The sequence below is a fragment of the Oncorhynchus keta genome, chromosome 4, assembly GCF_023373465.1.
Source record: "Oncorhynchus keta strain PuntledgeMale-10-30-2019 chromosome 4, Oket_V2, whole genome shotgun sequence".
NCBI lineage: Eukaryota > Metazoa > Chordata > Actinopteri > Salmoniformes > Salmonidae > Oncorhynchus > Oncorhynchus keta.
This window is the reverse complement of record NC_068424.1, coordinates 83,507,602-83,534,096: the sequence shown is the minus strand read 5'-3', so window position 1 is coordinate 83,534,096 and position 26,495 is coordinate 83,507,602. Positions and strand designations below refer to the sequence as shown.

Sequence of the window (26,495 nt, the reverse complement as noted above, 5' to 3'; positions counted from 1 at the left end):
TTACTACATTTGATCAGGGCCATTTACTACTTTTGATCAGGGCCATTTACTACTTTTGATCAGGGCCATTTACTACTTTTGATCAGGACCATTTACTACTTTTGATCAGGGCCATTTACTACTTTTGATCAGGACCATTTACTACTTTTGATCAGGGCCATTTACTACATTTGATCAGGACCATTTACTACTTTTGATCAGGGCCATTTACTACCTTTGATCAGGACCATTTACTACTTTTGATCAGGGCCATTTACTATTTTGGATCAGGGCCATTTACTACATTTGATCAGGGCCATTTACTACTTTTGATCAGGGCCATTTACTACTTTTGATCAGGGCCATTTACTACTTTTGATCAGGACCATTTAACTACTTTTGATCAGGGCCATTTACTACTTTTGATCAGGGCCATTTACTACTTTTGATCAGGGCCATTTACTACTTTTGATCAGGGCCATTTACTACCTTTGATCAGGGCCATTTACTACGTTTGATCAGGGCCATTTACTACATTTGATCAGGGCCATTTACTACTTTTGATCAGGGCCATTTACTACTTTTGATCAGGACCATTTACTACTTTTGATCAGGGCCATTTACTACTTTTGATCAGGACCATTTACTACTTTTGATCAGGGCCATTTACTACATTTGATCAGGGCCATTTACTACATTTGATCAGGGCCATTTACTACCTTTGATCAGGGCCATTTGTTTGACGTCAGCCTTTAACTGAACTCTACAGTCTCCCTTTCATTTCAGGGCCAGTTTGTGTTTAAAGTGACTGCAATCGATCAGGACTCTGGGATCAACGATGACATCACCTACAGCATTGAAGGTGAGTATAGCTACTTCTCTGAACGTCTGCCCATTACAGGTTGTTGGCGGGAACATCAGTGTAAACGCTGTCCGTTGCCATTGACAACTCTTGAAAAAAATAAACATTTTAGTTGTTGTTGTTTTTAGTTTCATTCAAAAAATGGTTGGAATAATGGTGAAGATTGGACTGTCATGTATTTTTTGTTATTTTTGCAGGTACCGATGACCTGTTTGACATCACGGCCAACGATGGAATCATATCTGTCAAAAGTGATATTGACAGAGAGGCTTTGTTGGACATCAATTATGTTGTGGCCCTTAAAGTGACGGTATACTCGTATTGCTTAATAAATCCTTTACGTAATTTATCCAAAAGACAATATTTTAATTTCAGGCTGACCCGTTGTTAATAAAAACTCAAATTCCAGGCAACGGAGGTTCAGCCAAACATTCTGGGGACCCAAGCACACACCTCCACCGAGGTGCGGATTACCATCGGTGACATCAACGACAACAAGCCTACATTTTACGACTGTGGCGTGGAGCCCTGCGCGGAGGCCAGTAGCTTCACGGCCAACATCTTTGAACACTCCTCAATGGGTGTTCCAGTCGACGACCTCAACATCAGAGCCAAAGATTTGGATCAGGTCAGTCCTTTCTGAGAAATAGGGTTGGAAAAAAATTGTTGATATTTTTCTGTAACTCTTGGTTGGAAGATTCCCAGAGTTATGAGGGGGGAGGAATAATGAAAAACTAAATCTAAAATCCTCCAACCAGGATTACTTGAACATTTACTGGAATTTTGCAACACTAATCACAAAATATATATTTTTTAATTAAAACATTTAAAAAGTCATGTGGGACCTGAGTTTACTCGGGCCAGAAAAGTGATCAACATCTGTATTCTGACGTAGGGAGATCATGGAAAATTCGAATTAAGTCTTGCTGGACCAGACAAGGATGCATTCAGTGTGTCGCCACAGATTGCCTACTCAGAAAGCGCGGTTCAGATCACGGTCAAGAACTCCCAGGCTGTGGACTACGAGACCAAAACATCAATGATTATCCAGGTATGAGTCTCAAATGGCAACCTATTCCCTATTTAGTGCACTACTTTTCACCAGGGCCCAATAAGGATCAAGGTCAAAAGTAAGGTACTTTGTCCACGTAAATGTGGGAAATGTCTTCACTATAATTTGACTGACTGAAACCAAAGAAAAAAACACTATTTTGTCAAAAAATCATCAAGAACCACCTTGTTATCATAATCATTCAAATACATTTGACAATATTTTCAAAGAAGATGTGTGACAAGTCGATTGAAGATTTCAACCAGATTTCAACCATTTCAACCAGTGTCCAATGTCAGAATTATCCTTAGCTTAGGCTGAAACAGGTTTTTTGAGTCGTTTTTTAAAGACGCCAAGCAAACAAATCAAATCAAATTTATTTATATAGCCCTTCGTACATCAGCTGATATCTCAAAGTGCTGTACAGAAACCCAGCCTAAAAACCCCAAACAGCAAGCAATGCAGGTGTAGAAGCACGGTGGCTAGGAAAAACTCCCTAGAAAGGCCAAAACCTAGGAAGAAACCTAGAGTGGAACCAGGCTATGTGGGGTGGCCAGTCCTCTTCTGGCTGTGCCGGGTGGAGATTATAACAGAACATGGCCAAGATGTTCAAATGTTCATAAATGACCAGCATGGTCGAATAATAATAAGGCAGAACAGTTGAAACTGGAGCAGCAGCACAGTCAGGTGGACTGGGGACAGCAAGGAGTCATCATGTCAGGTAGTCCTGGTTGAAACTGGAGCACACTTAGCATCCATTACAAACAGGTTTATTACTTACGCTAAAGGAGATGACATTGCACCCTTCACACGTCTGTAGCCAGGTGAAATGCGGACACGCAAGAGACACCTAACGGTCTCTACCAGGTACGGTGGTCAAGCTGCAGAACGCGAATAATGACATCGCACGATCAACAACACATTGTATGCCAAATGTATGATTTTGACGGATCATATCACCATTTTCAAAACCAAGGCTTTTTTTGTTGTTTTCTCAAATGGCACTCTCTTCATCAAGCAGTGCACAGCTGTTAATAACCTGAGGTTTACGTCCTGATGTTCACCACAGAGTACAACATTCTTACTCCGTCCGAAAGTCTGTGATTAAAACTTGAGGTTAAATCGTGGTTGTTTTTCTGTACAGATTATCGCCAAGGATCACTCCAATACAGCAGACTGCTGTTCCACAGCTACAGTCACCATTCAGATCAAAGACATTAATGACAACAGCCCCACGTTCCCCAAAGAAGTCTACGTCCTCAAGGTTGATGAGCACAGTCCTAATGGAACCACTGTGGACACGCTAACAGTAGGTCGATGTTATTGTTACCATTCTAACAGTAGGTCTATGTTATTGTTACCATTCTAACAGCAGGTCTATGTTATTGTTACCATTCTAACAGCAGGTCTATGTTATTGTTACCATTCTAACAGCAGGTCTATGTTATTGTTACCATTCTAACAGCAGGTCTATGTTATTGTTACCATTCTAACAGCAGGTCTATGTTATTGTTACCATTCTAACAGCAGGTCTATGTTATTGTTACCATTCTAACAGTAGGTCTATGTTATTGTTACCATTCTAACAGTAGGTCTATGTTATTGTTACCAACACACTCGTAATAAAATGTGAATCAAAAGTCCTTTGACTTGGGTTCTTGTCTCAGTGTTTTTTTGGATTTGTTGCTGCTAAATGTATTGGAAGAACAATCACAAAAAACTCTACTTCTCTCCAGGCAACCGATCCTGACACTATGGATGTTGATAACATCAGATACAGACTTCTTCCCGACAGCATGTGCGTACACTACATTCCATTATCACTCTGTGATCCATTCCAGGGTTTCCAGTATTGTACTGTATGTTGTAATGTGATCCATTCCAGGGTTTTCTTATGTCTATATGATACTTCATTCATTTAGTTTGCTTTATATAAGAGGCTTTCATAAAACCTAAACAATATACAGTGTATCAACTTTGATGTTGTCTGACATGAGGTGCCAAAGTTTGTGAGACGAGACCCAATACATGAGAACTAATTACTAAACGAGATTTCTGGTTTTCAGAACTAATTACTAAACGAGATTTCTGGTTTTCAGAACTAATTACTAAACGAGATTTCTGGTTTTCAGACTAAAGTACTTCAATGTGGATGCAATGACAGGGAGGATCTATGTGACAAACAGCAAACTGATCGACCGAGAGGTCACCTCCCTGTATTCTCCAACTCTGCAAGCAAGAGACCAGGCCAACAACACAGGGAACGCTGTGTTAGAAATCACACTGACAGACATCAATGACCAGACACCACAGTTCAACAGAGAATCCTACATCGACTATGTGAAAGAGGGCTCAAACCTAAGAATTCAAGTACAGGTCAATATCTGTCTCTATACAAGTGTATTTCAAACCTCTCCTCAGGGACCCCCTAGACGTTTTATGATTTTGCTGTAGCCCTGAACTAGCTCAGCTGATTCATCTAATCAAGGACTTTATTATTAGATTAATAAGGTGTGGAATAAGCATTGTAAATAAGAAATTGTTCTTAATTGACCCCTGTATAATTTTTTTTTTTAAAACATAGAACGCTTGAGGAACCCAAGAATAGATTTGAAAACCCCCTACTCTACTACACGGGTGTAAACTCATTCCATGGAGAGTTTCCAGGTTATCACTCCTTCCTTGTGCTTTTTGGATCAATTGAAGGTCACTGATCAAGTTAGGAACTCCCCCCACCTGGTTGTCTTAAGACTTCATTTGACAAAGATTGAAAGGAAATAACAACAAGCAGCCCCCCTCCATGGAATGAGTTTGAGACCCCTGCTCTACACACAGTAACCAAAGGGTTAAAACGGTCTACAGCTGAGCCTCATGCTAGTCTATGGCAGAGACCCGTAGTAGACCCGGGATAATTCTAGTAACTTTCCAAAAAGTCCCAGGTTTTTTTTGAAGAATCCAGGGCAGAGGATTCCAGATTTCCTGCTTATTCTGTACTGAATTACAGGAACCTTCCAGGAATTTGGGAGAAAGTCATCATAATTTTGCTCTGTGGTGCTTCTAGGCTGTTGGTGAATTGTTTTCCCTCTCCTCGTTTGCAGGCTACTGACAGAGATGAGCCGCCCAACAGCGAGATTGTGTATGGAATAGTTAACAGTATCTACAGTGGCAAATTCACCATTGACCCCACCACAGGCTGGTTGGAGAACAATGGCCCGCTAGACAGAGAGGCCATGCAGACCAAGGATAACGGGCAGGTTAAGTTAAATGTGACAGCTACTGACAAAGGCAGTCCACCACTGGCCACCTGGGTGCCAGTCATCATCAATGTGGAGGTAAGATCACTGTCCATCCCTCACAAACCTTTAACAAGTGCACAGACAGGGTGTATTGGTACCTGGGCCCATATTCACAAAGCGTCTCAGAGTAGGACTGTTGATCTAGAATCATGTCCCCCTTGGCACCTCTGTTACTAGGTCCTAAACAACTTTGCATTTATGTTTTATTTATTTATATATATATTTTTTTAAATCCCTTATCCCAGAAAATGTTTTGCGTTATTACATACAGCCAGAAATAACTTCTGTATATCAGAGCGGCGGTAACTCACCAGCGTTACGACCAGGAATACGACTTTCCTGGATCCTTTGTTCGTTCTCAACCAATGCAATTTAACTTATCCCTGAGGCTGTTTCAAGACGCCGCCAATGGAGAAGAGGTGTTCGGAGTGGACTTGTAGTCACACATCCACCGCTTCCCGAATATATTACTCGCTAATGTTCAGTCTCTGGACAATAAAGTAGACAGGTTCAGGGCGAGGATCTCCTTCCAGAGAGACATAAGGGACTCTGTTTCGCAAAATTATGTCTCTCTCTGGATATACTGTCCCCGTCCATACAGCCAGCTGGGTTCTCAGTTCATTGTGCAAATAGGTATAAAGAACTCTCCGGGAAGAAGAAAAGCATAGGTGTATATTCCATGATTAACTACTCATTGTGTGATTGTGGTAATGTACAGGAACTCAAGTCCTTTTGGTCACCCAACCTAGAATAACTCACAATCAAATGCCGACCGCATTACCTACCAAGAGAGACGTGTATATTCCCCCTCAAGCTGATACCACAACGGCCCTCAAAAAACTACACTGGACTTTTTCCACGTTGTGTTACAGCCACATTCTCAAATATATTCTCAAAAACAATTCCCCTCATCATAATGACAAAAAATAGGTTGAGATTATTTTGCTAATTGATAAAAAAAAAAATATATATATATATATATATATTACATTTGCATAAGTATTCAGACACTTTTACTCAGAACTTTGTTGAAACACATTTGGCAGTGATTACAGCCTTGAGTCTTCTTGGGTATGATGATACAAGTTTGGCACACCTGTATTTGGGGAGTTTCTCCCATTGTGCTCTGCAGATCCGCTCAAGCTCTGTCAGATTGGATGGGGAGCATTGCTGCACAGCTATTTTCAGATCTCTCCAGAGTCTCTCCAGGTCTCTACAGTTCGATCGGGTTCAAGTCCGGGCTCTGGCTGGGCCACTCATGGACATTCAGATATTTGTCCCGAAGCCAATCCTGCGTTCTCTTGGCTGTGTGCTTAGTGTCGTTGTCCTGTTGGAAGGTGAACCTTCGCCCCCAGTCTGAGGTCCTGAGCGCTCTGGAGCAGGTTTTCAATCAAGGATCTCTCTACTTTGCTACATTTATCTTTCCCTCTATCCTGACTAGTCTCCCAGTCCCTGAAACTGAAAAACATCCCCACAGCATGATGCTACCACCACCATGCTTCACCGTAGGGATAGTGCCAGGTTTCCTCCAGGCATGATGCTTGGCATTCAAGCCAAAGAGTTCAGTCTTAGTTTCATCAAACCAGAGAATCTGGTTTCTCATGGTCTGAGAGCCTTTAGGTGCCTTTGGCAAACTCCAAGCGGGCTGTCATTTGCCTTTTACTGAGGAGTGGTTTCCATCTGGCCACTCTACCATAAAAAACATATTGGTGGAGTGCTGCAGAGATGGTTGCCCTTGTGGAAGGTTCTTCCATCTCCACAGAGGAACTCTGGAACTCTTTCAGAGTGACCAATAGGTTCTTGCTTCTGACCAAGGCCCTTCTCGTCCGATTGCTCAGTTTTGCCAGGTGGCCAGCTTTAGGAAGAGTCTTGGTGGTTCCAAAATTTGGACTCATCAGACCAAGGGACAGATTTCCACATGTCTAATGCCCATTGCTCGTGTTTCTTTGTCCAAGGAAGTCTCTTCTTCTTGTTGGTGTCCTTCAGTAGTGGTTTCTTTACAGTAATTTGACCATGAAGGCCTGATTCACTCAGTCTCTGAACAGTTGATGTTGAGATGTGTATGTTATTTGAAATCTGTGAAGCATTTATTTGGGTTGCAGTTTCTGAGGCTGGTAACTCTAATGAACATATCCTCTGCAGCAGAGGTAACTCTGGGTCTCCCTTTCCTGTGGCGGTCCTCATGAGCCAGTTTCATAATAGTGCTTGATGGTTTTTGCGACCCCACTTGAAGAAATTTTAAAAGTTCTTGACATTTTCCTGATTGACTGACCTTCATGTCTTAAAGCAATGATGGACTGTCATTTCTCTTTGCTTATTTGAGCTGTTCTTGCCATAATATGGACTTGGACTTTAACCAAATAGGGCCATCTTCTGTATACCAACCCTACCTTGTCTCAACACAACTGATTGGCTCAAATCCATTAAGAAGGAAATAAATTCCACAAATTGACTTTTAACAAGGCACACCTGTTAATTGAAATGCATTCCAGGTGACTACCTCATGAAGCTGGTTGAGATAATGCCAAGAGTGTGCAAAGCTGTCATCAAGGCAAAGGGTGGCTACTTGGGAGAATTTAAAAATATATTTAGTTTTATATATTTTTTAAATTATACAACTTGATTCCATATGTGTTATTTCATAGTTTTGATGTCTTCACTATTATTCTACATTGTAGAAAATAGTAAAAAATAAAAAATAAACCTTGAATGAGTATGTGTGTCCATGCTTTTGACTGGTACATATATATACTGTATTTATCCTCAGGACCTAATATTATAAATGTCTTAATTCCACTCGTGTACTTTTAGATTTGTGTGTATTGTTTTGACTTGTTAGATACTACTGCACTGTTGGAGCTAGGAACACAAGCATTTAGTTAGATACTACTGCACTGTTGGAGCTAGGAACACAAGCATTTCTCTACAACCCCAATAACATCTGCTAAATATATGTGTGTGTAACGGTTCTCTTGGTGTGAAGGAGAGTCGGACCAAAATGCAGCGTGTAGATTGCGATCCATGTTTAATGAACAACGTAAACACGAATCAATACAAACACTACAAAATAATAAATGTAACGAAAACCGAAACAGCCTATAACTTGTGTCAACTAACACAGCGACAGGAACAAAGACACTAAGGACAATCACCCACGACAAACTCAAAGAATATGGCTGCCTAAATATGGTTCCCAATCAGAGACTTAACTAGAACACCCCACTAAGCTACAATCCCAATACCAACACACCACATACAAAAACCCATGACACACCCTGGCCTGACCCAATACATGAAGATAAACACAAAATACTTTGACCAGGGCGTGACAGTGTGCGACCAATAAAATATGATTTTATTAGGCTTTTGTCTTTAGATTTAGAAGGACATACTGATCCTCGATCACCATTCTTAATCTGAGAAGCTTTATGCATGTGGACCCAGACTTTGTATCTCTTTTTCGACTGGATAGATTGGATTCCGACAGATTGTCTTCTGTGTGTGTCTTCTTGACGTGATCAGAAGTAAGAGGAAGGCTTCATTACCTTGTATCTTCGTGAACATAAATGGTAAATTCTAAAGCTTCACTGGTCTTCTAATTTCCAACCTAGGATATCAACGACAACACACCGAAGTTTCGAAAAAAGTCTTACAAATTCTTAGTGGAGGAGGGGAAGAAAGGTAAGCACATGTTTCTTGTTGTTGAATTCAGACATTTTGCCGCCACCCTGATTAAAATTTCGAGGGAGGATGTGGTTGAGTCCCTACTTCTCCATTGATCATTGCCTCAAACATCTCCCGCCAAAAAAGCATGCCTCTCCCCACTTACCATGCCATCATTGTGGAATTTGTTCTTAACTGACTTGCTTTGTTGATAATACACGGTTAATAATCGACCAAAAACATCTAGATAATCGTGAATTGAAAAACATAAGGCCGTCTCTTTCTGTCTTCCTCCAACAGCTGAATTTGTGGGCTCCGTCCAGGCGGTGGACTTAGACCAAACGATCGATCACAACCGCATCTCCTTCAGCATAGTCAGCGGAAGCTTCGGACAGTTCATCATCCAAACCTTCAGGGACGAACCCGATGGTTACATCGGCAACATCACGGTCGACCCGGACATCGAGTTGGACTACGAGAGCAGCTTCAAAACCTTCAGCCTGGACGTGGAGGCCATGGACCTGGGATCCATGAAGGACACTGTAAACGTGGAGGTGATTGTGGTGGATGTGAATGATGAGAGGCCCCAGTTTGAGCCCGTTGACCCACTGCATATAAAGGAGAACACCACTATCACTGAGTCCGTGGGGAGTTTCGTAGGGGTGGACCTGGACATGAATCACTTTCTGGTCTACGAGCTGGTCTCCACTAAGTGCCGCTGTAACGGCTCCCTGACTCTCGGGCCCTGCCCAGAGGACTGGTTCATCCTGGAGCCCACAGGGGAGATCATGCTGAACGAGGAGTTTGTGATCGACTTTGAGAAGTGCGACCAGGTTGAGCTGGAGGCCCAGGTGGTGGATGAGTTGACCCAGAAAGGGGAGAACAACAGCGCAACACCAGGTCGGTACCTCCGTCTGGTTCTGTTTGGTTCTGGCTCTTTTTGGGTTGTAAAATTCCCAGGTTGAAAGATTCCCTGGGAACGACTCTGGGGATGAGGTGGGAATAAGCAGGAAATCCAATAATCCTGCAACTGGGATTTCTGGGAAAGCTGGGATTTCTGGGAATGTTACCAGGAATTTGTAACCTTATTTTGTAACATTAGTATCGTTAATATCTACGTTTGTAACTTTAATATCTTTCAATGTATTCTAACAATTCAAATTAATTTCAGGGCACATTATGATCAACATCGAAGACATCAATGACAATGCCCCTGCTTTCGAAACAACAGATTCCTTATATGGTAAATATGTTTCTAAACTTCAGCACGTTGTATGGTATATCTGAATATTGTATTTTTGTTTATATATATATATATATATATGATAATTCATTTGACTTTATGATATGAATCTATATAGCTACAGACTGACTTAACAGTGTTCTTACCTACCTTACCCTCTTTGCAGTTGTGGTGTCAGAGACGGCCTCTGTAGGCTCAGTAATAGCCAGTGTCACTGTGAGTATAACCGTGTAAAATGGACAACGTCAGTTGTTTTTCTATTTGATAAGGTATCGCAAAACAAGTAACCGGGCAGGGCACTATTTCTTTTTTAAATCTCAAAATGTAGATTATTAATAAAAGGTAGACTCAGCAATATGCCATCATTATACTGTACATAGTGGGACAGCTGCATGCTATGCAGAATTGTTTTGAATATAATATAAAGTATATGAGTTGTTATCAATTCCAGTCTTCTTCCCCCCCTTCCGTATAGGCTACAGACCGCGATTCTGGGAAAAATAGGCAGATGACATTTTCGATAACAAATATCCAATTCAGGGATGACGTCAACAATAGAACGACCGAGTTGGGCATTCGAGTGTTTCGAGTTATCACCACACAGGAAGACGATAAATACGTCGGAAATATTCAGTGAGTATATGAATGCTGTCCGGCCGGGCAAGTCATGTTTTAATTTCTGATTTCACTGTAATTAATAGCCGTTAAGAAACACAACACAGTGGCCGTTAAGAAACACAACACAGTAGCCGTTAAGAAACACAACACAGTAGCCGTTAAGAAACACAACACAGTAGCTGTTAAGAAACACAACACAGTAGCCATTAAGAAACACAACACAGTAGCCGTTAAGAAACACAACACAGTAGCCATTAAGAAACACAACACAGTAGCCATTAAGAAACACAACACAGTAGCCGTTAAGAAACACAACACAGTAGCCGTTAAGAAACACAACACAGTAGCTGTTAAGAAACACAACACAGTAGCCATTAAGAAACACAACACAGTAGCCATTAAGAAACACAACACAGTAGCTGTTAAGAAACACAACACAGTAGCCATTAAGAAACACAACACAGTAGCCGTTAAGAAACACAACACAGTAGCCGTTAAGAAACACAACACAGTAGCCGTTAAGAAACACAACACAATAGCCGTTAAGAAACACAACACAATAGCCGTTAAGAAACAATAGCCGTTAAGAAACACAACACAGTAGCCATTAAGAAACACAACACAGTAGCCGTTAAGAAACACAACACAGTAGCCGTTAAGAAACACAACACAGTAGCCATTAAGAAACACAACACAGTAGCCATTAAGAAACACAACACAGTAGCTGTTAAGAAACACAACACAGTAGCCGTTAAGAAACACAACACAGTAGCCGTTAAGAAACACAACACAGTAGCCGTTAAGAAACACAACACAGTAGCCGTTAAGAAACACAACACAGTAGCTGTTAAGAAACACAACACAGTAGCCGTTAAGAAACACAACACAATAGCCGTTAAGAAACACCATTTGTTAGGTTTTATGCTGTTAGTTGACACTATTCCCATGGATGAGGTAGATTCCTCGAAAATGACTTACAGAAGAATAACAGGTCTTTTTAAACTTTGTAGGAACATGGAAGTGTTAAATATCAATGTTAAAGGTAAGTATTTGGTGACAGTTGGGGCAGCTAACACTGAAGAACCGAAACTCTTCTCCGAAACCAAACTGGAGGTATGTGTAAAACTCACTGTGATTCATACAAAAGGTGTATTGATGGTTGCATTAGTGAACATATTTCATTCTCTGTTGGCTCTTACCGTTCTCTGTCTGTCTGTCTGTCTGTCTGTCTGTCTGTCTGTCTGTCTGTCTGTCTGTCTGTCTGTCTGTCTGTCTGTCTGTCTGTCTGTCTGTCTGTCTGTCTGCCTGCCAATGCCTGCCTGCCAACACAATAGTCTGTCTGTCTGCCTGCCTGCCTGCCTGCCTGTCTGTCTGTCTGTCTGTCTGTCTGTCTGTCTGCCTGCCTGCCTGCCTGCCACAATAGCCTGCCTGCCTGCCTGCCTGCCTGTCTGTCTGTCTGTCTGTCTGCCTGCCTGCCTGCCTGCCTGCCTGCCTGTCTGTCTGTCTGTCTGTCTGTCTGTCTGTCTGTCTGCCTGTCTGCCTGTCTGTCTGCCTGCCTGCCTGCCTGCCTGCCTGCCTTCCCTGCCTGCCTGCCTTTGCCTGCCTGTTAAATGTCTGCCTGCCTGCCTGTCTGTCTGTCTGTCTGTCTGTCTGTCTGCCTGCCTGCCTGCCTGCCTGCCTGCCTGCCTGTCTGTCTGTCTGTCTGTCTGTCTGTCTGTCTGTCTGTCTGTCTGTCTGTCTGCCTGTTGAGTAACACTTTGTTTCATGTTTCCCTCTCCAGATCTTCACAGTTGACAAGAGTTTAAAAGTCGAGCTTTTGTTTTCAAAGACAGTGGCAGAAGTTCAAGCGGCCCAAAGTCAGATTGTACTGTAAGAGAGATCTTTCTTTACTGCACATATTAACCATATAACATATATAGCATAATAATGTACTAACTTAATAAACTACAATAAATGTTTTGTATTTGTTTGTTTGACGAGTGTTTTAACCACATCATGGGGTAATATGTGAATTCATTAACTATATAAATGTTTCCTACTCAGGCTTCTGACCGCAGCAACACAGACGAAAGTGGAAGTGGTTAGCATTAGGGCTGATTCAGCCAGTACGGAAATCAGGTAATGAATATCACATGACTACCAGGATTCCTGGTCAATTCCACTTCAATTCCTGTCCATTCGTTCAAATTCTACATTTTCCTAATTGAAAAGCATTGCTGGGAATTTAAATTTCAGTGTACTTCCACAATTGACTGGATTTGAAATGTAATTAACTCCAACCCTGACTACTACATACCAATGTTTTCTTCTTCTCTCTGTTGATGACAGTCTCCAGGTGATACTTTACCACAGGAAATTATTACCGTTCACTTCGGGCACCATTCAGTGTGTGTGTGTGTGTGTGTGTGTGTGTGTGTGTGTGTGTGTGTGTGTGTGTGTGTGTGTGTGTGTGTGTGTGTGTGTGTGTGTGTGTGTGTGTGTCTGTGTGTGTGTGTGTGTGTGTATATGTGTGTGTGTCTATGTGTGTGTGATCTGTAGATCTGTGTCACTGCTCAAGTAGTTTAGAAAAACATATATATTTTTTAAAAACTTTTTATAAAAATGTTTTAAAAAACTATTCTTAATTATTTTGCAGGGCGTCTGGCGATACCGTAATGGAGGTGTACTTTGTGAATGCCAATGGAACAGCCCTCGACTCTGACACCGCCGAGACTATTCTGTCCAACAGTGGGGAACGATACAAATTACAGATTGACTTTGGCCTGAAAGATATAGTAAGTTTACTATAGGAACCTATTATCCAACAGTAAGTTTACTATAGGAACCTATTATCCAACAGTAAGTTTACTATAGGAATCTATTATCCAACAGTAAGTTTACTATAGGAACCTATTATCCAACAGTAAGTTTACTATAGGAACCTATTTTTTACTATAGGAACCTATTACCCAACAGTAAGTTTACTATAGGAACCTATTACCCAACAGTAAGTTTACTATAGGAACCTATTTTAAGTTTATAGGAACCTATTTTACTATAGGATCCTATTACCCAACAGTAAGTTTACTATAGGAACCTATTATCCAACAGTAAGTTTACTATAGGAACCTATTTTACTATAGGAACCTATTATCCAACAGTAAGTTTACTATAGGATCCTATTACCCAACAGTAAGTTTACTATAGGAACCTATTATCCAACAGTAAGTTTACTATAGGAACCTATTATCCAACAGTAAGTTTACTATAGGAACCTATTATCCAACAGTAAGTTTACAATATAGGAACCTATTATCCAACAGTATAGGAACCTATTATCCAACAGTAAGTTTACTATAGGAACCTATTATCCAACAGTAAGTTTACTATAGGAACCTATTATCCAACAGTAAGTTTACTATAGGAACCTATTATCCAACAGTAAGTTTACTATAGGAACCTATTATCCAACAGTAAGTTTACTATAGGAACCTATTATCCAACAGTAAGTTTACTATAGGAACCTATTATCCAACAGTAAGTTTACTATAGGAACCTATTATCCAACAGTAAGTTTACTATAGGAACCTATTATCCAACAGTAAGTTTACTATAGGAACCTATTATCCAACAGTAAGTTTACTATAGGAACCTATTATCCAACAGTAAGTTTACTATAGGAACCTATTATCCAACAGTAAGTTTACTATAGGAACCTATTATCCAACAGTAAGTTTACTATAGGAATCTATTATCCAACTATTTGTGTCTCTCCTCATGCCTGGCCATTACCATGCACATACAATACACATCTATTTCAAGAAACAAATGTCGCTTTTCATTTATTGGTTTTAAAATCTCACGTCGTCTCCTGAACTCACTGCATTTCATTTGAATTGTCTCCAACCCTGGCCCTGTACATGCTAAACAAATATTTGTCTTAGGCTGTGTCTGAAATGACACCCTATTCCTGATGTCGTACACTATTTTTGAACAGGGCTCTGGTGAAAAGTAGGGCACTACATAGGGAATAGGATTCCCATAGGGCAGGGTTCACCAAATGGGATGAATTTTGCCCGTGCGTGATTTTATTTGGCATGTTTTCTTAGCAAAAATAAATAAATACAGTTAATTTTTTATATTTTTTTATTGTTGGACATAAAAGACTGTAAAAACACCAGGAAATCAGGGCAGGGTAGAGCAGAAATCAGTTCCCAACTATTCCCACGGATAATAGAGAGACAAGGGATGTGCCCTGACTCCTCCCTGACTCCTCCCTGACTCCTCCCCGACTCCTCCCTGTTTCCGACTGTTTTCTTCTTGCTTGGTTCCTAGTGAATAGGAGAGTAGTGGGCAGAAGGAGTGGTCATAGAGATAGTCAGTGTGGCCTCCCTGACTCCTCCCTGACTCCTGCCTCACCCTGCCCTGACTCCGCCCTGACTCCTCCCTGACTCCATTTTTAATAGAGAGACAAAGGATGTGTACAAATGTCGCAAGGTTTCAAATTATTATGTTTTAGTCAAACATTATATCTGTTTTGGGGTTCCTGCGGTCAATTTGCAGTCTATAAATGATTCGTTATTATATTCCGGCTCCCCGACCATCCACTCCAGAAAAACAATCGTCACACACCTGAATCAAGTTGCTGATCTCTGCTATAGGTACTTCCACATGATTTGTTAACCGTATAAATAAATAAATATAAATTCATGTCCTCCAGCTTTTATGTTACTACATTATTATGCTATATTTGTAATGTAGTGAAAATATGCAGTAAAGATCTGTTACAGTACGATCTGACTTTGGTCCACTGAAGGAATGTTCCCCTGAGCTAAGGTTGCCAAATTCTGGTAACTCATAAAATGTCCCAAGTTTTCCAGAAATCCTTATTTTAACATAAGAATCAGGAAGAAAATAAGAAACAATTCTGAACCATGATTTCTGGAAAACTATGGAATTTTTAGGGGAAAATTACCGTAATTTTCTGCAACTCTACTCTAAACTCTGTGTGGTGTTGCAGGGAGGGACTGTGGTGACAGAGAAGCAGGTGAATCCAATCATGTTCGTTCTGTTGGGACTGGTGGCAGGCCTCATCATCGTCCTGGCTGTCATGACAACGTCTCTGGTCTGCACCCGCAGGAGGTAAGCTGAGACCTGGGCACGTAATCAATCATCTCCGAGTAGGAGCGCTGATCTCGGATCAGTTCTGTCCTTTAGATTATAATGAATTGACGTGTATGGGACATAGGTACCTAATCCTAGATCAGTAGTCTGACATGTTTGATACATATGATTGATTCACAAAAACAAAAACATTTTTAATTTAATTTATACATTTTATTTTTCACATGCGCCGAATACAACAGACCTTAACATGAAATTATTACATACAAATCCATAACCAACAGTGCAGAATTGTTTAAAAAGTAAGAACATTTTAGCTTAAAGTTGAGTTCAAAAATGTACTTCTACAGTGTTTTAAGTTCGAAAATGTACTTCTACGGTGTTTTGAGTTCTAAAATGTACTTCTAGGGTGTTTTGAGTTCTAATAATAAGAAAAATGGCACTTACATCACACAGGTGGTGTTGTTATCATCTACGCATAGTCACTTTAATAACTCTACCTACAGTTGAAGTCAGAAAGTCGGTTAGGACTTCTACTTTGTGCATGACACAAGTCATTTTTCCAACATATGTTTACAGTCAGATTATTTCACTTATAATTCACTGCATCCCAATTCCAGTGGGTCAGAAGTGTACATACACTAAGATTACTGGGCCTTTAAACAGTTAGGTACATTCTAGAAAATGATGTCATGGCTTTAGATGCTTCTGATAGGCTAATTGACATCATTAGAGTCAATTGGAGGTGTACCTGTGGATGTATGTAAACTTAGTGCCTCTTCGCTTGACATCATGGGAAAATCAAAATAAATCAGCCAAGACCTCAGAAAAAAGATTGTAGACCTCCACAAGTCTGGATCATCTTTGGGAGCAATTTCCAAGCGCCTGAAGGTACCACGTTCATCTGTACAAACAATAGTGCGCAAGTATAAACACCATGGGACCACGCAGCCGTCATACCGCTCAGGAAGGAGACGTGTTCTGTCTCCTAGAGATGAACGTACTTTGGTGTGAAAAGTGCAAATCAATCACAGAACAACAGCAAATCACCTTGTGAAGATGCTGGAGGAAACAGGTACAAAAGTATTTATATCCACAGTAAAACGAGTCCTATATCGACATAACCTGAAAGGCCTCTAAGCAAGGAAGAAGCCACTGCTCCAAATCCGCCATAAAAAAGCCAGACTACGGTCTGCAACTGCACATGGGGACAAAGATCATACTTTTTGGAGAAATGTCCTCTGGTTTGATGAAACAAAAATAGAACGGTTTGGCCATAATGACCATCGTTATGTTTGGAGGAAAAAGGGGGAGGCTTGCAAGCCGAAGAACACCATCCCAACTGTGAAGCACGGGGGTGGCAGCATCATGTTGTGGGGGTGCTTTGCTGCAGGAGGGTCTGGTGCACTACCACAAAATAGATGGCATCATGAGGTAGGAAAATTATGTGGATATAATGAAGCAACATCTCAAGAATCAGTCAGGAAGTTAATGCTTGGTCACAAATGGGTCTTCCAATTGGACAATGACCCCAAGCATACTTCCAAAGTTGTGGCAAAATGGCTTAAGGACCAGAAAGTCAAGGTATTGGAGTGTTCATCACAAAGCCCTGACCTCAATCCTATAGAAAATGTGTGGAAAGAACTGAAAAAGCATGTGCGAGCAAGGAGGCCTACAAACCTGACTCAGTTACACCAGCTCTGTCAGGAGGAACGGGCCAAAATTCACCCAACTTAGTGTGGGAAGCTTGTGGAAGGCTACCCTAAACGTTTGACCCAAGTTAAACCATTTAAAGGCAATGCTACCAAATACTAATTGAGTGTATGTATACTTCTGACCCACTGGGATTGTGATGAAATAAATAAAAGCTTATATAAATCATGCTCTCTACTATTATTCTGACATTTCACATTCTTAAAATAAAATGGAGATCCTAACTGACCTAAGACAGGGAATTTATACTAGGATTCAATGCCATGAATTGTGAAAAACTGAGTTTGAATGTATTTGGCTGAGGTGTATGTAAACTTCAGACTTCAACTGTACATGTCGATATTACCTCAACGAACCAGTGCCCCCGCACATTGACTCGGTACCGGTACCCCTTGTATTTAGTCTCATTACTAACCTGTACCCCCACACATTGACTCCGGTACCGGTAGCCCCTGTATATAGCCTCCACATTGACTCTGTACCGGTACCCCCTGTATATAGCCTCCACATTGACTCTGTACTGTAACACCCTGTATATAGTCTCCCCATTGACTCTGTACCGTAACACCCTGTATATAGCCTCCACATTGACTCTGTACCGTAACACCCTGTATATAGCCTCCACATTGACTCTGTACCGTAACACCCTGTATATAGCCTCCACATTGACTCTGTACCGTAACACCCTGTATATAGCCTCCACATTGACTCTGTACCGTAACACCCTGTATATAACCTCCACATTGACTCTGTACCGTAACACCCTGTATATAGCCTCCACATTGACTCTGTACCGTAACACCCTGTATATAGCCTCCACATTGACTCTGTACCGTAACACCCTGTATATAGCCTCCACATTGACTCTGTACCGTAACACCCTGCATATAACCTCCACATTGACTCTGTACCTTAACACCCTGTATATAGCCTCCACATTGACTCTGTACCGTAACACACTGTATATAACCTCCACATTGACTCTGTACCGTAACACCCTGTATATAGCCTCCACATTGACTCTGTACCGTAACACACTGCATATAACCTCCACATTGACTCTGTACCGTAACACCCTGTATATAGCCTCCACATTGACTCTGTACCGTAACACCCTGTATATAGCCTCCACATTGACTCTGTACCGTAATACCCTGTATATAGCCTCCACATTGACTCTGTACCGTAACACCCTGTATATAGCCTCCACATTGACTCTGTACCATAACACCCTGTATAGAGCCTTGCTACTGTTTTCATTATTGTGTTAAATTTTTCTTACTTTATTTATTGTCTAACTAAACTCAGGTTAGTCGAGGTAATTGAGGCAATATGTACATCTAGGTAAATAAAGGATTAAAATAAAGATTTTAATCCTAATAATAAAGTGACTATACATAGATAATTATTTGTTATTTTTATTTCTTATTCTTTTGTAGGTCTTTTTTAAAAGTAAAAAAAAACTGCATTGTTGGTTAGGGCTTGTAGGTAAGCATTTCACTGTAAGGTCTACTACACCTGTTGTATTCAGCATTTCACTGTAAGGTCTACTACACCTGTTGTATTCAGCATTTCACTGTAAGGTCTACTACAACTGTTGTATTCAGCATTTCACTGTAAGGTCTACTACACCTGTTGTATTCAGCATTTCACTGTGAGGTCTACTACACCTGTTGTATTCAGCATTTCACTGTGAGGTCTACTACACCTGTTGTATTCAGCATTTCACTGTGAGGTCTACTACACCTGTTGTATTCAGCATTTCACTGTGAGGTCTACTACACCTGTTGTATTCAGCATTTCACTGTAAGGTCTACACTTGTTGTATTCGGCGCACGTGACAAATAACATTTGATTTGATATGATTAATAAACAACGAGTAGCAGCAGTGTAAATAAAGGGGGCTAATGCATATTGTCCGGGTAGCCATTTTATTAATCGTTCAGCAGTCTTATGGATTAGGGGGTGTTAAGGAGCCTTTTGGACCTAGACTTGGCACTCCGGTACCGCTTGCCGTGCGGTCGGATGCCAAGCAGTTGCCATATCATGCGATGATGCTCTCGATGGTGCCGAACAGCTGCAATACCAGTCGGTGATGCAACCGGTCAGGATGCTCTCGATGGTGCAGCTGTAGAACCTTTTGAGGATCTGAGGACCCACGCTAAATCTTTTCAGTCTCCTGAAGGGGAAAAGGTGTTGTCGTGCCTCTCTTCACGACTGTCTTGGTGTGTTTGGACCATGATAGTTATTTGGTGATGTGGACGCCTAGGAACTTGAAGCTCTCGACCCGCTCCACTACAGCTCTGTCAATGTGAATGAGGGCATGCTCGCCACCCTTTTCCTGTAGTCCACGATCAGCACTTTTGTATTGATCAAATTGAGAGATAGGTTGTTGTCCTGACCTCCTTCCTGTAGGCTGTCTCATCAGTGTCAGAGATCAGGCCTACCACCGTTGTGTTGTGTCGTCGGCAAACTTAATGATGGTGTTGGAGTCGTGCGTGGCATTTCAGTCGTGGGTGAACAGTGAGTACAGGAGGGGACTAAGTACCTACCCTTGAGGGGCCCCCAGGTTGAGGATTCCCACCAATATCCAGCAACTTCACACATCCATTGAAGAGGAGTGGGACAACATTCCACAGGCCACAATTAACAGCCTGATCAACTCTAGGTGAAGGAGATGTGTTGTGCTACATGAGGCAAATGGTGGTCACACCAGATACTGACTAGTTTTGTTTTGGAACACGCAGTCATACACGTCGATCCAGAGCATCCCAAACATGCTCAATGGCTGACATGTCTGGTGAGTATGCAGGGACATTTTCAGCTTCCTGGATTTGTGTAGTTATCCTTGCGACAAGGGGCCATGCTGAAACATGAGGTGATGGTGGCGGATGAATGGCACGACAATGTGCCTCAGGATCTCGTCACGGGATCTCTGTGGATTCAAATTGCCATCGGTAAAATGCAATAGTGTTTATTGTCCGTAGCTTTTGCCTGCCTATACCATAACACCACCATGGGGCACTATGTTCACAACGTTGACATCAGCAAACCACTCGTCCACACAACGCCATCCACGCTGTCTGCCATCTGCCCGGTACCGCTGAAACCGGGATCCTTTAGTGAACAGCACACTCCTCCAGCATAGCAGTGGTCATCGAAGGTGAGCATTTTCCCACTGAAGTCTGTCATGATGCAGAACTACAGTCAGGTCAAGACCCCCTGGTGAGGACGATGAGCACACACATGAGTTTCCCTGGTACGGTTTCTGACAGTTTTCAGAAATTCTTCGGTGCGCACATTTTCTTCAGCTGTCCAAGTGGCTGGTCTCTGACGAATCCCGCAGGGGAAGAAGCCGAGTCCTGGGCTGGCGTAGTTACACGTGGTCTGCGGTTGTGATCCCTGTTAGACGTGGTGCTACATTTAAAGAGAAAAGGATGGCAGGAAACTAGTAAGGGTTATTTAGTATGGGTAACTAGTATGGGTAACTAGTATGGATTATTTAGTATGGGTAACTAGTATGGGTTAGTAAGTATGGGTAACTAGTATGGGTTAGTAAGTATGGGTAACTAGTATGGGTTAGTAAGTATGGGTAACTAGTATGGGTTAGTAAGTATGGGTAACTAGTATGGGTTAGTAAGTATGGGTAACTAGTATGGGTTAGTAAGTATGGGTAACTAGTATGGGTTAGTAAGTATGGGTAACTAGTATGGGTTAGTAAGTATGGGTAACTAGTATGGGTTAGTAAGTATGGGTAACTAGTATGGGTTAGTAAGTATGGGTAACTAGTATGGGTTAGTAAGTATGGGTAACTAACCTATGGATGGTAAACTTTTACAGCTACAGAACGAAGCTGAAGGCATCTAAAGCCATGAACTCAGCAGCCATGGTGGTGACTGGTGGAGATCAGAAGAGTGGGCCTGTCGTGCCTGGAACCAACAAGTACACTATGGAGGGGTGAGTCCTGTCCTCCACACATTGAGTGCATCCCAAATGGCACCCTATTCCTTGCATAGTGCACTAGTTTTAACCTGGACCCATAGGGAGGATCCAACTCCCTACATGAAATGTATATGTACAATAATTACAGAATAACACAGAGTGCAAATTATTCAGACCCCTTGACTTTTTCCACATTTTGTTACGTTATTATTCTAAAATGTATTAAATAAAATGTTTTCCTCATCAATCTACACTCAATACCCCAGGTAGAAATGCTTGCAAAGATTATTACAAATAAAACACTGAAATATCACATATGATGCTCCAGCCACCATGATTCACCATAGGGATAGTGTCACAATAACCCAGAATTACAAAGCAAAAACTGTTTTTTTTGTTAGACATTTTTTGCAAATGTATTAAAAACAAAAATGATCTTATTTTTAATAAGTAATCTGACCCTTTGGTACGAGACTCGAAATTGAGCTCAGGTCCATCCTGTTTCAATTGACCATCCTTGAGATGTTTATAGAACTTGATTGGAGCCCACATGTGGTAAAATGCAATTGATTGGAAATTATTTGGAAAGGCACAAACCTGTCTATTTAAGGTCCCACAGTTGACAGTGCATGTCAGAGCAAAAACCAATCTATAAGTTCGAAGGTATTGTCTACAGAGCTCCGAGACAGGATTGTGTCGAGGTACAGATCTGGAGAAGGATACCAGAACATTTCTGCATTATCGAAGGTCCCCAAAAACACAGCGGCCTCCATCATTCTTAATTGGAAGAAGTTTGGAACCACCAACACTCTTCCTAAAGCTGGCCGTCCGGCCAACTTGAGCAATTGGGGGAGAAGGGCCTTGGTCAGGGAGGTGACCAAGAACCCTATTGTCACTCCTCTCTGAATATGGGAGAACCTTCCAGAAGAACAACCATCTCTGCAGCACTCCACCAATCAGGCCTTTATAGTAGAGTGGCCAGCCGGAAGCCACTCCTCAGTAAAAGGAACATGACAGCCCACTTGGAGTTTGCCAAAAGGCACCTAAAGACTCTCAGACCATGAGGAACAAGATTCTCTGGTCTGATGAAACCAAGATTGAACTCTTTGGTCTGAATGTCACACGTCACATCTGGAGGAAACCTGGCACCATCCTTACGGTTAAGCATGGTGGTGGCAGCATCCCTACGGTTAAGCATGGTGGTGGCAGCATCCCTAAGGTGAAGCACGGTGGTGGAAGCATCATGCTGTGGGGATGTTTTTCAGCGGCAGGGACTGGGAGACTCGTCAGGATCGAGCAAAGTACAGAGAGATCCTTGATGAAAACCTACTCCAGAGAGCTCAGGACCTCAGACTGGGGCGAAGGTTCACCTTCCAACAGGACAATGACCCTAATCCCACAGCCAAGACAACGCAGGAGTGGCTTTGAGACAAGTCTCTAAATGTCCATGAGTGGCCCAGCCAGAGCCTGGACTTGAACCCGATCAAACATCTCTGGAGATACCCTGAAAACAGCTATACAGTGACGCTCCCCATTCAACCTGACAGAGCTTGAGAGGATCTGCAGAGAAGAATGGGAGAAACTCCCTAAATACAGGTGTACCAAGCTTGTAGTGTCATATCCAAGAAGACAAGGCTGTAATCCCTGCCAAAGTTACTTCAACAAAGTACCAATTATAAAGGGTCTGAATACTTACGTAAATGTAATATTTAAGTTTTTCATATTTTATAAATTTGCAAAAATGTATAAAAACCTGTTTTTGCTTTTTCATTATTGGGTATTGTGTGAAGATTGATGATCGGGGGAAATAATTGAATCCAGTTTTTGAATAAGGCTGTAACGTACCAAAATGTGTAAAAAGTGAAGGGGTCTGAATACTTTCCCGAATGCACCATATTTTTTTATATGGTAACACAAATGTAATTACGATACTAAACAAAACAAAAAAAAAATTCACCAAAACCTGAGAAGATATTTTGGACCGCAGTTTTAACGCGTGTTTAGTTTTTAGCACGTGTTTCCAATGCATTTGAAATGTGCCATCAAGCCACATCATTTCACTTGTTAAATTTGCAATGGGAATAGGGAAGTAAGGTAGCCTAACAGTGTTGTCTCTGTCCCTGTATTTGTGTCTTAGGGCTAACCCTGTGCTCAACTTGAACATCGACACAGCCACAGACCTGGGCTTTGACGAGGAAGGATCTAACGCTGACAGAGTCAGGTAGAAACCACCTATTCATGATGGTGACAATAAGAACAATATGTGCAGACCATGTGGTCTAGTGGTAATACTCACGGCCATAAGATTGGATTTGAACACTACACTACAGAGTCATGTGAACACTACAGAGTCATGTAAACACTACAGAGTCATGTGATCACTTCAGACTCATGTTAACACTACAGAGTTATGTGAACACATTACTACAGAGTTATGTGAACACTACAGAGTTATGTGAACACTACAGAGTTATGTGAACACTACAGAGTCATGTGAACACTACAGAGTCATGTGAACACTACAGAGTCATGTGAACACTACAGAGTCATGTTAACACTACAGAGTTATGTGAACACATTAGTACAGAGTTATGTGAACACTACAGAGTCATGTGAACACTACAGAGTCATGTGAACACTACAGAGTCATGTGAACACTACAGAGTTATGTGAACACTACAGAGTCATGTGAACACTACAGAGTTATGTGAACACTACAGAGTCATGTGAACACTACAGAGTCATGTGAACACTACAGAGTTATGTGAACACTACAGAGTCATGTGAACACTACAGAGTCATGTGAACACTACAGAGTCATGTGAACACTACAGAGTTATGTGAACACTACAGAGTCATGTGAACACTACAGAGTTATGTGAACACTACAGAGTCATGTGAACACTACAGAGTTATGTTAACACTACAGAGTCATGTGAACTCTACAGAGTCATGTGAACACTACAGAGTCATGCGAACACTACAGAGTCCTGTGAACACTACAGAGTCATGCGAACACTACAGAGTCCTGTGAACACTACAGAGCCCTGTGAACACTTCAGACTCATGCGAACACTACAGAGTTATGTGAACACTTCAGAGTCATGTGAACACTACAGAGTCATGCGAACACATTACTACAGAGCCATGTAAATGTATGTAGATGTGGGTGCCACCTGAGACACTGACAAATACATGTGTATTTACGCATCACCATTAAATCTACCATTCCTCTGATTGTCCTATCATTCCTCTGATTGTCCTATCATTCCTCTGATTGTCCTATCATTCCTCTGATTGTCCTACCATTCCTCTAATTGTCCTATCATTCCTCTGATTGCCCTAGCACTCCTCTGATTGTCCTATCATTCCTCTTTGTCCTATCATTCCTCTGATTGTCCTATCATTCCTCTGATTGCCCTATCATTCCTCTGATTGTTATAGCAGTCCTCTGATTGTCCTATCATTCCTCTGATTGTCCTATCATTCCTCTGATTGTCCTATCATTCCTCTGATTGTCCTATCATTCCTCTGATTGTCATAGCATTCCTCTGATTGTCCTATCATGCAACCGAGAACAGTGTTACAAAACGTGTATACTGGTAATGCTCTTTGATATTGTCCTCCATTGGACAGTATTGAGATGTTATTGCTAACACTAATTAAGATGTCATCGTCATGGACTCCCGTTGTATGACTCTAATTTAGTGCATTTCTTTTTAAATTCAAGCCTGAATTCCTTGGACTACAACATAGACATGGTCATGTCTGACAAGGATACTATGCCCATGATGGTAACATTTTTCGTTCATTATAGTTATTATTATTACTACAAAATGATTATCATCGTTCTGTATGGTCATGCCTGATGTCTCCCTGTGTAGATGATTCAGGAGGAGGATGAGGAGGAGGGGGGAGCAGATAACCCCTACGTCGAGCCTCTGGGTGAAGCCTTGGCCCAGCGTGGCAAGAAAAGAGTCAACAACAGCCCTAGTTTAACCTTCTCTAACCCTTCACTCAGCACCACAGACCTGTGAGTGGCTGCCATCTTGGGTCAGTGTCACTGACCTGTGACGGCCATTTTGGGATCTATGACACTGACCGCGGGTCATGAAATGGACCATGTAAAATGGACCTTGCTTCCTGAAAAAGGATATAGATGCCAAACTCTGTGCTAGAAAGACAATGTGACTTTTGAGATTAAATCAAGTTCAAATCTAATCTTTTTTTGTTTGTGTTGAACCGCTCGTATTATTGGCATGCTATTGTTTGATTCAATTTAGGGAATATTTCCGTGTAAACATTTATCACAACACACAGCACAGTGATGTTAGATTAGCCGGCTTGCTATTTCGCTGCTACAATATATCACAGCTTGACTTTTGTCAAACGTCCCAACGTCCTCATGAATCCATCGTTTTTTTTTTAGTTGAACAACATCAACCTAAAACGAAAAACATGACACTTTGGGATGAAAAGTAAAAATTAAAAATAAAAATGACAATGTTTTCATTGTGAATCATTTCATTATTAGTATTTTTTAAATGTGTAAAGATTTGATTGATATTTTTAATAAATTATGTGAAGTTTACGTTTTTTTTAATATTCATTTCGTTCTGTTTTTTTTTCTCAGTTTATTATGAAACGAAACACTTGTATCTGGAATCCTGTGTTGTTTTTTAAGTACGGCCCCTTCAAGAGTAGGTGCATTTACTGGCGTTTGATTGGACTCTTTCTAAAACATTATTTTATTATTTAAAATTTTTTTTTTTCATATATATAAAACTCATTATAAGTATACAGGTTGGCCAAAAGCAGTACCTTCTAAACAGGTCTCTATATTTATACTTAACGTACTAACTATATAATTATTGTAAGTGTGGTGTGTGTTAGCTGAGGCAAAACTTAAGGCGATACAGGTATGGAGGAGAGAGTGAATCATTTCAGTTGTGTTTTTGCAGATATTCAAATTGGCTGTATTTAAATAAATGCAATCATCCAATAAAATGGGTTCTCCTCAAATAT

The 26,495-nt window shown here is 41.2% G+C and overlaps 1 protein-coding gene and 1 long non-coding RNA gene across 6 annotated transcripts in view; one reads left to right on the top strand and one right to left on the bottom strand.

The window, feature by feature from the left end:
* Positions 1-26,223, top strand: part of cdhr2 (cadherin related family member 2) — a 39,136-nt gene extending 12,913 nt beyond the window's left edge. For both annotated transcript variants that reach the window (XM_052517986.1, XM_052517987.1), the window contains exons 10-31: positions 766-841; positions 1,039-1,151; positions 1,251-1,469; positions 1,737-1,892; positions 3,037-3,201; positions 3,629-3,690; positions 4,025-4,268; positions 4,991-5,224; positions 8,800-8,869; positions 9,152-9,751; positions 10,023-10,094; positions 10,261-10,310; positions 10,570-10,727; positions 11,723-11,825; positions 12,493-12,581; positions 12,756-12,830; positions 13,348-13,486; positions 15,712-15,833; positions 21,369-21,485; positions 23,608-23,691; positions 25,201-25,264; positions 25,355-26,223. In XM_052517986.1, coding sequence (XP_052373946.1) covers positions 766-841; positions 1,039-1,151; positions 1,251-1,469; positions 1,737-1,892; positions 3,037-3,201; positions 3,629-3,690; positions 4,025-4,268; positions 4,991-5,224; positions 8,800-8,869; positions 9,152-9,751; positions 10,023-10,094; positions 10,261-10,310; positions 10,570-10,727; positions 11,723-11,825; positions 12,493-12,581; positions 12,756-12,830; positions 13,348-13,486; positions 15,712-15,833; positions 21,369-21,485; positions 23,608-23,691; positions 25,201-25,264; positions 25,355-25,507 — 3,165 coding nt within the window. In that variant the 3' untranslated portion in view covers positions 25,508-26,223. The remainder of the gene's footprint in view (positions 1-765; positions 842-1,038; positions 1,152-1,250; positions 1,470-1,736; positions 1,893-3,036; positions 3,202-3,628; positions 3,691-4,024; positions 4,269-4,990; positions 5,225-8,799; positions 8,870-9,151; positions 9,752-10,022; positions 10,095-10,260; positions 10,311-10,569; positions 10,728-11,722; positions 11,826-12,492; positions 12,582-12,755; positions 12,831-13,347; positions 13,487-15,711; positions 15,834-21,368; positions 21,486-23,607; positions 23,692-25,200; positions 25,265-25,354) is intronic.
* Positions 15,841-20,090, bottom strand: LOC127929742 (uncharacterized). 4 transcript variants are annotated; one of them, XR_008135971.1, is made up of 3 exons: positions 19,161-20,090; positions 18,596-19,084; positions 15,841-18,439 (listed from the first exon to the last, which is right to left on the bottom strand). It is a non-coding gene; the product is annotated as an uncharacterized LOC127929742 (long non-coding RNA). The 4 variants fall into 4 exon arrangements; XR_008135972.1 differs by having other exon boundaries at positions 19,199-20,090; XR_008135974.1 differs by having other exon boundaries at positions 19,237-20,090.
* Positions 26,224-26,495: the final 272 nt, after the last annotated feature.